This window comes from Petromyzon marinus, unplaced genomic scaffold, assembly GCF_048934315.1.
Source record: "Petromyzon marinus isolate PM22_M1 ecotype Great Lakes invasive population unplaced genomic scaffold, UKy_Petmar_22M1.pri1.0 PM_G_Scaffold_15, whole genome shotgun sequence".
In the NCBI taxonomy this organism is placed as follows: Eukaryota; Metazoa; Chordata; class Hyperoartia; order Petromyzontiformes; family Petromyzontidae; genus Petromyzon; species Petromyzon marinus.
The window spans coordinates 249,988-261,515 of NW_027422706.1; the positions used below are offsets into that span (position 1 = coordinate 249,988).

General features: G+C 44.5%; 1 protein-coding gene across 1 annotated transcript; it reads left to right on the forward strand.

Annotated features, from left to right (window-relative positions):
• The first annotated feature begins 2,586 nt into the window (after positions 1–2,586).
• LOC142910716 (uncharacterized) lies at positions 2,587–11,095 on the forward strand. Its single transcript, XM_076060112.1, has 3 exons — positions 2,587–2,607; positions 5,197–6,341; positions 11,083–11,095. The coding sequence occupies exons 1-3, from the start codon at positions 2,587–2,589 to the stop codon at positions 11,093–11,095; spliced, it is 1,179 nt and encodes a 392-aa protein (XP_075916227.1).
• Positions 11,096–11,528: the final 433 nt, after the last annotated feature.

The window sequence follows — 11,528 nt, forward strand, 5'->3', positions numbered from 1 at the left end:
GAAATGTGAAGAGGTGATGGTGAAGAGCGAAGAAGTGAAGGTAAAATGTGAAGGTGAAGATTCAACTCCAAAATGGGACCTTCACATCGTGAAGCAGGAGGAGAATTATGACTGAGGCAGAGTGAGGCAACTCCCAGCAGTTTGTGGAAGTGGAGGTGTGGGTGGACTTCCTCTGAGACAATACAAAGTCAAGTGGAGACCCGGTAGATGTGTAAGCTTGATATAATGTTGCTCCAATAGATGCACCTTTGTCACAGGCCTTTAATGACAATAATGTGAAATTGGACACTCACTTCCTAGTTCAACCTGCAGAGTAAGAGCAGCCAGTCTTTGTGGGCCCGTGGTTTGGGTAGATCTCTAACCAGGAGCGAGAGCTAATAAGCTCCCAAGCATTCACGATGTTCTCATGATAATTGCATTTACACGGTGCTTGCTTAACCGCCTCAGCAACTCGGAGTTTCGTGTCGTACCTCGTCTGAATCACTCGAAGAGCATCCCCAAGTAGCAGCTGCCCCTGTGTGGCACAGGGTGGTGGCCCTGCACCGGCCTGCATGTGGACAAGAGCCTGTCAGTAGGGGGCGATGATTGATGCGTCATCTCAGTTGTGTAGTTTGTAGGTAATCTTGATTCGAAGCTGTTGTGACTGCAGGAATCCACACTCTTGAGTTATTTCGGTAAAGTCACCACGTGGGTATAAACATAACAGATCATGGCGTTTAGATCACAACACAAGCAATCGTCAGGTGGGACAACCACAGCAAGAGAAACTGCTGAAGTAGTAGGCGCCTACTCCAGCAGTTTCTTCTTCTTGCTGTGCTTGTCCCACCTGATGACGATTGCTTGTGTTGCCATCGAAGCGCCGTGATCTATTATTTGTAGCGTATTTAGAATTTGCTACATTTGACCCAGACGCCAGCATGCAACGGCCTACTCGTTTTGAATGACGCAACAATAGTACGTTGTACATACACTGTTAAGCAGACGGTGCGTATTTTTCTTGTTAATAAGATGTAACGTGATGCAGTCAATTTCGCTGCAGTAATTCAATTTTGTTAATATGCCCGTCAATAATTTAGAATGAATACTTGTCTGATTGTGTGCGTGCATGTAACATTTTGTCTGAGGGTCACACATTGAATAAGTGATGTTAGGACAAAGTGTGTGTGTTTTGGAAGTAACCTGTACAGATAACTCGGGTGAGACCCGTTGTTCTTGTGATACAGGTCAAAGGGTACTTTTGTGTTTCACGAAGCGTCTGCCTCTGGAGCAACTCATCGTCTTTGAAATAGGGAGCACGCTCGGATCATTCATGAGTTACAAGGCATACCACTTGAAAGTTACACGTATAGGAGGAGGTACATTCTCTACAACACAAATTGTAGTTTTGTCTTACGTGTTGACGTAGATTTTGTCTACTGGGACTAGAAATGCGCCTTGTTGATTGACGTCTGGATGTTCGTTACCTATCGGTTGAAGCAAACCCCACTGCTGTTGTTGAGATGCTGTGCACCTTTGGTTCTATTGGGTAAAGTCACGTAGGTGAAAATAAAATAACAAAAAATCACGACGTTTCGGCCACAACACAAGCGGCCTTCATCAGGTGAAGGGACGAGCCTGTCTGGAGGACAGCGCTGGAGTGGAAGAAGCCACGCTTAGATCACGACATTTAAGCTTGTCAAGGGGCACCTCTGCGGATGTGTATACTTTAACTTAGCTATTTCAATGAGCCATTTCAATGCTAAATTATATGCTAATTCCTTTGTCAAAGCCCGTGGTCTTCTTCTCACACAGCTTAAATGTCGTGATCTAAGCGTGGCTTCTTCCACTCCAGTGCTGTCCTCCAGACAAGCTCGTCCCTTCACCTGATGAAGGCCGCTTGTGTTGTGGCCGAAACATCGTGATTTTTTGTTATTTTATTTTCACCTACGTGACTTTACCCAATAGAACCAAAGAGTATGGATCCTAGCAGTCACGAAAGCTTTAAATCTAGAAATGCTGTGCACCATTTAATGGTCCAACACATTGACGGCCTTCAGGCCAGGAAAGTCACAACATTTGCACACGAAGGACGCATTCACGCAAGTACCCCATGCTCCGTTTTGAAGTTTTAAAATGAAACATCTTTGAATTGTGTTGTGTTTTGAATTAGATGATTTTATTTCTTCATTGAAAGCTTGTATCAATTTACATCTTGGAGACTTCATTGAAAAGGACATTTCGTGTGAATTTTCTCTCGTCATTAAGTAGATGGCCTTGCCGGGGGTTTGGTTCAATGCGGACACAAACAGTGTACACACACACAGTGTACACACACATAGTGTACACACAGTGTACACACACACACAGTGTACACACAGTGTACACACAGTGTACACACACAGTGTACACACACACAGTGTACACACACAGTGACACAGTGTATACACACAGTGCACACAGACACAGTGTACACACACACAGTCCACGTTGTTGCTGAGCTCACACACCCAAGGGAGGGAGCAATGGAAAATGAATCTAAATCAACTTAAACTCCAACCCCGCTCTGTGATGTCACCACTCTGCATTACCTCATCGGCGTGAAACGCCATGGGGACGTGTACCTCGATAGTGACGTCATGTCACCAAGGTATTCACCCGTCCACCGTGCTCTTGAACGTGACGTCACCTCCGCTTGGGTCGCTGCCGACGTCTTTCCAGTGGCAATCCTTATTTGGGCAAAGCTACGCCCAGTGACTGGTGGCTCATTAACATAATGTGTCCGTTAAAGCCGTCGCGAGTTTATTGCGACGGGTTCAGCGCCTACGACCCTATCCCTCGACATATGGGCCTACCTTATTAACATAATTTATTCAATTTTGATTTAAAGCTTTCGTGACTGCAGTAATTCTTATTCTTAGTTTTTTCGGTAAAGTCACGTTGAAGAGAAACAACAAAATAACAAAATATATATAAAACAATAAAAAATTCTCACGACGTTTCGACCATAACTCAAACGGTCATCATCAGGTGTTCATGATGACCGTTTGAGTTATGGTCGAAACGTCGTGAGAATTTTTTATTGTTTTATATATATTTTGTTGTTTCTCTTCAACGTGACTTTACCGAAAAAACTAAGAATATAATTTATTCAGTTAGAGAGCCGCTCGTGGGGGGGAAGTGACGTCATACTACTTCCTGCTGTCGCGAGGCAACAGGAAGCTGCCGTGTGCGCGCTTGCACTGAAATCCGAGGTGAGAAATTCTCGTGGTGGTGGTTGTGGTGGTGGTGGTTGTTGTTGTTTACCAAGGTAGAGCCTCTCTCGTAGGGATGTCAGTTGAGTAGCAGCGAGCATGGGAATCGATGTCCCGGTTGGAACTTTACAACGCGGGGCCTAGCCACGCGTGGCCTTGCCTCCTGCCCTCGCCTGATTGCGTTCACTTTAATTATCTCGCTTAAGTTTAATTTGTCTTCACCCGGCTCGCCACTTTGTAACTTTGTTTTATTGTAAATATTCACGCAGTTTTTATTTTCTTTTGTTACCAGGCCAAGCCCGCTTGAGCTGCTATACCGCTCTTGTTATCAGAAGCCACCTGCCCACAACAACACAAGGTGAGGCTTTGTCAACGTGTGTGAATGTTTTGACTTAAAACTTTGGTGACTGCAGGAATTCATTTTCTTGGTTCTTTCGGTAAAGTCACGTAGATAGAAAATAAAATAAAAATAACAGATAATAATTTTTCTTTTTTTTAAATGAAGCAAAAAACCCCACAACGTTTCTATGGCAACATTAATGTTGAAGATGCGAGGGCTTACAGGAATATTTATGACATTTGCCCTCTCATTGCGTGCCATGACAGTGCTGTTTGCACAGTCACACATAGTCACTGTAAGATTATTTTCTTGGTCGTGTTTTTGTTTTGTTGCTTGTTGTGGTTGCACCCGATTCAAGAGCCGAATGGCTCACGGGACTATAACCAAAATAAATCAAACTGAAAATCAAAAATACTGAAACCGCGTGATGAATTTGGGAAAGTTTTTCACTGCATCTCCAAATATATAAAAGGCAAAGTTGTGATTGTGTGTGTCTGTTCAAAATGTTTAGCGTACTTCTCGACATGCAACAAACTGGAAATTTGCCATGTGGGTACTTTACAGACTGTACACCGTGCAGACATTATACAAATACACTTTTGTGTTTTTGTTGGGGGGGGGGGAGCTCAATAATGTATAGATTTTTTGCACGGCAAGTGAGCTGTGACGTCAAATCTGTCACGTGACCCTCGCATGTGGAAGAGGAACGCATTGTAGTGTAGCGGTTAGCATTGTCTGTGTGTTTGTGTGTCTGTGTGTGTGTATGTGTGTGTGTATGTGTGTGTGTCTGTGTGTGTGTGTGTCTGTGTGTATCTGTCTGTGTGTGTCTGTGTGTGTATCTGTGTGTGTCTGTATCTGTGTGTGTGTATGTGTGTCTGTGTGTGTGTGTCTGTGTGTCTGTGTATCTGTGTGTGTGTGTGGAAGAGTAACTCATTGTAGTGTAGCGGTTAGCGCTACGCTGCGCAACGAACCCGGCGACCCGAGTTCGATTCCCGCTCACGGCCACCACCGGTAATGATTATTTGAACCGCTTCTGGGCCTCCCCTAGGTCGACTCAGCCTCAAACGAGTAACTGCTGTGGTGGTGTGAACATCGCCACTGGGGAGACAAAGGCGGCCGGACGTGGTGGATCCAAGTCCCGGGCGAAGCCGGGTAGTACAGCTAGTCATGAATACATGAATGAATATAGACGTGTAAGTCACGTGTGACTGTATATATTAATTCCTCCATGGCTCGATACTGACGTGTAGATGGTGTGGATATTCTTATTTTCTGTCTGCAGCTGACGCTGGTCTGATGGAGCAAATGCACTCAGCACAGCAACTCGGTACGACAAGTCAACAATGCGACCAGCGTGCATACGGCACGGATCGGACTGGAAATTTGACACAGCACCAGAGAACTCACACAGGAGAGAAACCCTTCAAGTGCACTGTGTGTGACAAGGCATTTTCAGATTCATCGACTCTTACAAAACACCAGAGAACACACACGGGAGAGAAACCCTTCAAGTGCACTGTGTGTGGGAAGGCATTTTCAGATTCATCGACTCTTAAAAAACACCAGAGAACACACACGGGAGAGAAACCCTTCAAGTGCACTGTGTGTGGGAAGGCATTTTCACAGTCATCTGCTCTTAAAATTCACCAGAGAACACACACGGGAGAGAAACCCTTCAAGTGCAGTGTGTGTGGGAAGACATTTTCTGATTCATCTGCTCTTAAAAAACACCAGAGAACACACACGGGAGAGAAACCCTTCAAGTGCAGTGTGTGTGGGAAGACATTTTCAGATTCATCTACTCTTAAAAAACACCAGAGAACACACACGGGAGAGAAACCCTTCAAGTGCAGTGTTTGTGGGAAGACATTTTCACGGTCATCTGCTCTTAAAACACACCAGAGAACACACACGGAAGAGAAACCCTTCTTGTGCAGTGTGTGTGGGAAGACATTTTCTGATTCATCTGCTCTTAAAATACACCAGAGAACACACACAGGAGAGAAACCCTTCAAGTGCAGTGTGTGTGGGAAGGCATTTTCAGATTCATTTGCTCTTAAAACACACCAGAGAACACACACGGGAGAGAAACCCTTCAAGTGCAGTGTGTGTGGGACGGCATTTTCAGATTCATCTACTCTTAAAAAACACCAGAGAACACACACGGGAGAGAAACCCTTCAAGTGCAGTGTGTGTGGGAAGGCATTTTCAGATTCGTTTGCTCTTAAAACACACCAGAGAACACACACGGGAGAGAAACCCTTCAAGTGCACTGCGTGTGGGACGGCATTTTCAGATTCATCTACTCTTAAAAAACACCAGAGAACACACACGGGAGAGAAACCCTTCAAGTGCAGTGTGTGTGGGAAGACATTTTCAGATTCATCTACTCTTAAAAAACACCAGAGAACACACACGGGAGAGAAACCCTTCAAGTGCAGTGTGTGTGGGAGGACATTTTCATATTCATCTAATCTTAAAAAACACCAGAGAACACACACGGGAGAGAAACCCTTCAGGTGCAGTGTGTGTGGGAAGACATTTTCATGGTCATCTGCTCTTAAAACACACCAGAGAACACACACGGAAGAGAAACCCTTCAAGTGCACTGTGTGTGGGAAGGCATTTTCAGATTCATCGACTCTTAAAAAACACCAGAGAACACACACGGGAGAGAAACCCTTCAAGTGCACTGTGTGTGGGAAGGCATTTTCACAGTCATCTGCTCTTAAAATTCACCAGAGAACACACACGGGAGAGAAACCCTTCAAGTGCAGTGTGTGTGGGAAGACATTTTCTGATTCATCTGCTCTTAAAAAACACCAGAGAACACACACGGGAGAGAAACCCTTCAAGTGCAGTGTGTGTGGGAAGACATTTTCTGATTCATCTGCTCTTAAAAAACACCAGAGAACACACACGGGAGAGAAACCCTTCAAGTGCAGTGTGTGTGGGACGGCATTTTCAGATTCATCTACTCTTAAAAAACACCAGAGAACACACACGGGAGAGAAACCCTTCAAGTGCAGTGTGTGTGGGAAGACATTTTCATGGTCATCTGCTCTTAAAACACACCAGAGAACACACACGGAAGAGAAACCCTTCAAGTGCACTGTGTGTGGGAAGGCATTTTCAGATTCATCGACTCTTAAAAAACACCAGAGAACACGCACGGGAGAGAAACCCTTCAAGTGCACTGTGTGTGGGAAGGCATTTTCACAGTCATCTGCTCTTAAAATTCACCAGAGAACACACACGGGAGAGAAACCCTTCAAGTGCAGTGTGTGTGGGAAGACATTTTCTGATTCATCTGCTCTTAAAAAACACCAGAGAACACACACGGGAGAGAAACCCTTCAAGTGCAGTGTGTGTGGGAAGACATTTTCTGATTCATCTGCTCTTAAAAAACACCAGAGAACACACACGGGAGAGAAACCCTTCAAGTGCAGTGTGTGTGGGACGGCATTTTCAGATTCATCTACTCTTAAAAAACACCAGAGAACACACACGGGAGAGAAACCCTTCAAGTGCAGTGTGTGTGGGAAGGCATTTTCAGATTCGTTTGCTCTTAAAACACACCAGAGAACACACACGAGAGAGAAACCCTTCAAGTGCAGTGTGTGTGGGAAGACATTTTCAGATTCATCTACTCTTAAAAAACACCAGAGAACACACACGGGAGAGAAACCCTTCAAGTGCAGTGTGTGTGGGAGGACATTTTCATATTCATCTAATCTTAAAAAACACCAGAGAACACACACGGGAGAGAAACCCTTCAGGTGCAGTGTGTGTGGGAAGACATTTTCATGGTCATCTGCTCTTAAAACACACCAGAGAACACACACGGAAGAGAAACCCTTCAAGTGCAGTGTGTGTGTGAAGACATTTTCAGATTCATTTGCTCTTAAAGCACACCAGAGAACACACACGGGAGAGAAACCCTTCAAGTGCAGTGTGTGTGTGAAGGCATTTTCACGGTCATCTGCTCTTAAAACACACCAGAGAACACACACGGGAGAGAAACCCTTCTTGTGCAGTGTGTGTGGGAAAACATTTTCTGATTCATCTGCTCTTAAAAAACACCTGAGAACACACACGGGAGAGAAACCCTCCAGGTGCAGTGTGTGTGGGAAGACATTTTCAGATTCATCTACTCTTAAAATTTAAAACACCAGAGAACACACACGGGAGAGAAACCCTTTAAGTGCAGTGTTTGTGGGACGGCATTTTCAGATTCATCTACTCTTAAAAAACACCAGAGAACACACACGGGAGAGAAACCCTTCAAGTGCAGTGTGTGTGGGAAGGCATTTTCAGATTCGTTTGCTCTTAAAACACACCAGAGAACACACACGGGAGAGAAACCCTTCAAGTGCAGTGTGTGTGGGAGGGCATTTTCAGATTCATCTACTCTTAAAAAACACCAGAGAACACACACGGGAGAGAAACCCTTCAAGTGCAGTGTGTGTGGGAGGACATTTTCATATTCATCTAATCTTAAAAAAACACCAGAGAACACACACGGGAGAGAAACCCTTCAGGTGCAGTGTGTGTGGGAAGACATTTTCATGGTCATCTGCTCTTAAAACACACCAGAGAACACACACGGGAGAGAAACCCTTCAAGTGCAGTGTGTGTGAAGACATTTTCTGATTCATCTACTCTTAAAAGACACCAGAGAACACACACGGGAGAGAACCCCTTCAAGTGCAGTGTGTGTGGGAAAACATTTTCTGATTCATCTGCTCTTAAAAAACACCAGAGAACACACACGGGAGAGAAACCCTCCAGGTGCAGTGTGTGTGGGAAGACATTTTCAGATTCATCTACTCTTAAAAAACACCAGAGAACACACACGGGAGAGAAACCCTTCAAGTGCAGTGTTTGTGGGAAGACATTTTCACGGTCATCTGCTCTTAAAACACACCAGAGAACACACACGGGAGAGAAACCCTTCTTGTGCAGTGTGTGTGGGAAGACATTTTCTGATTCATCTGCTCTTAAAAAACACCAGAGAACACACACGGGAGAGAAACCCTTCAGGTGCAGTGTGTGTGGGAAGACATTTTCAGATTCATCTATTCTTAAAAATCACCAGAGAACACACACGGGAGAGAAACCCTTCAAGTGCAGTGTTTGTGGGATGGCATTTTCAGATTCATCTACTCTTAAAAAACACCAGAGAACACACACGGGAGAGAAACCCTTCAAGTGCAGTGTGTGTGGGAAGGCATTTTCAGATTCGTTTGCTCTTAAAACACACCAGAGAACACACACGGGAGAGAAACCCTTCAAGTGCAGTGTGTGTGGGACGGCATTTTCAGATTCATCTACTCTTAAAAAACACCAGAGAACACACACGGGAGAGAAACCCTTCAAGTGCAGTGTGTGTGGGAGGACATTTTCATATTCATCTAATCTTAAAAAACACCAGAGAACACACACGGGAGAGAAACCCTTCAGGTGCAGTGTGTGTGGGAAGACATTTTCATGGTCATCTGCTCTTAAAACACACCAGAGAACACACACGGGAGAGAAACCCTTCAAGTGCAGTGTGTGTGAAGACATTTTCTGATTCATCTACTCTTAAAAGACACCAGAGAACACACACGGGAGAGAACCCCTTCAAGTGCAGTGTGTGTGGGAAAACATTTTCTGATTCATCTGCTCTTAAAAAACACCAGAGAACACACACGGGAGAGAAACCCTCCAGGTGCAGTGTGTGTGGGAAGACATTTTCAGATTCATCTACTCTTAAAAAACACCAGAGAACACACACGGGAGAGAAACCCTTCAAGTGCAGTGTTTGTGGGAAGACATTTTCACGGTCATCTGCTCTTAAAACACACCAGAGAACACACACGGGAGAGAACCCCTTCTTGTGCAGTGTGTGTGGGAAGACATTTTCTGATTCATCTGCTCTTAAAAAACACCAGAGAACACACACGGGAGAGAAACCCTTCAGGTGCAGTGTGTGTGGGAAGACATTTTCAGATTCATCTATTCTTAAAAATCACCAGAGAACACACACGGGAGAGAAACCCTTCAAGTGCAGTGTTTGTGGGAAGACATTTTCACGGTCATCTGCTCTTAAAAAACACCAGAGAACACACGGGAGAGAAACCCTTCAAGTGCAGTGTGTGCGGGAAGGCATTTGCACATTAATCAAATCTTCAAGTACACCAGAAAAGACACAGGAGAGAAACCCTTGAGGTATACTCTGTGTGGGATGATGTTTGCACAGTCATCACATCTTAAAGTACACCAGAGAACACACACGGGAGAGAAACCCTTCAGGTGCACTCTGCGGGAAGGCATTTGCACATTCATAAAATCTTCAAGTACACCAGAGAACACGGAAGCATCAGAAGATCTGCAAGGAGTGGAATCTGAAATCAGCTTGTGAAAGTCAAAGTGCCACAATAAGCCCATCCCTTATGAAACAAGAACCGGACGAAAATCCCAGCTTGGACACTTTTAAAGGTATCGAGGTGAAATATGAAGAGGTGATGGTGAAGAGGGAAGAAGTGATGGTGAAGAGGGAAGAAGTGAAGGTGAAATGTGAAGATGAAGATTCAACTCCAAAATGGGACCTTCACATCGATGGAGGCAACGTGAAGCAGGAGGAGAATTCTGACTGTGATGCAGAGCGAGGCAACTCCCAGCAGTTTGTGGAAGTGTAGATTTGAGTGGACTTCCTCCGAGACAATCCAAAGTCAGGTGGAGACCCGGTAGATGTGTAAGCCAGAGACGGTGTCACTACAATAGATGCACCTTTGTCACAGGCCTTTAATCACAAGAATGTGAAGTTGAACACTTTGTGGGCCCGTGGGTTGGGTAGATCTCTAACCAGGAGCAAGAGCCAATAAGCTCCCAAGCATTCACTATGTTATAATAATTGCTTTTACACGGTGCTTGCTTAATCGCCTCAGCAACTTGGAGTTTTGTGTCGTAACTCGCCTGAAACACTCAAAGAGCATCCCCAAGTAGCAGCTGCCCCTGTGTGGCACAAGATGGTGGCCCTGCACCAGCCTGCATGTGGACAAGAGCCTGTCAGTAGGAGGCGATGATTGATGTGTCATCTCAGTTGTGTAGTTTGTAGGTAATGTTTAGAATTTGCTACATTTTCACTCAGATGCCAGCATGCAATGGCCTACTCGTTTTGAATGACACAATAGTATGTTTTACATACACGGTGAAGCAGACTGCAACTTTTTTAAAAAGCTTGTTAATACGATGTAACGTGATGCAGTATATTTCACTGCAGTAATCCAATTTTGTTAATATGCCTGTCAATAATTTAGAATGTATACTTGTCTGGTTTTGTGCATACTTGTAACATTTGATCTATAAGGGTCAAACATTGAATAAGTGATGTTAGGACAAAGTGTGTCTGTTTGAAAGTAACCTGTACAGAGAACTCAGGTGAGACCCGTTGTTCTTGTGATACAGGTGAAAGGGTACTTTTGTGTTTCACGAAGCATCTGGAGCAACTCATTGTCTTTGACATAGGGAGCACGCTTAGATCATTCATCAGTTACAAGGCATACCACTTGAAAGTTACACGTATAGGAGGAGGTACATTCTCTACAACACGAATTGTAGTTTTGTCTTACGTGTTGACGTAGATTTTGTCTAACTGGGACTAGAAATGCTCCTTGCTGATTCACGTCTGGATGTTCGTAACCATCGGTTGAAGCAAACCCCACTGCTGTTGTTGAGATGCTGTGCACCAATAAGGGTCCAACACAGTGACGGCCTTCAGGCCAGGAAAGTCACAACATTTGCACACGAAGGACGCATTCACGCAAGTACCCCATGCTCCGTTTTGAAGTTTTAAAAGGAAACATCTTTGAATTGTGTTGTGTTTTGAATGAGATGATTTTATTTCCTCATTAAAAGCTTGTATCAATTTACATCTGGAAGACTTCATTGAAAAGGACATTTCGTGTGATTTT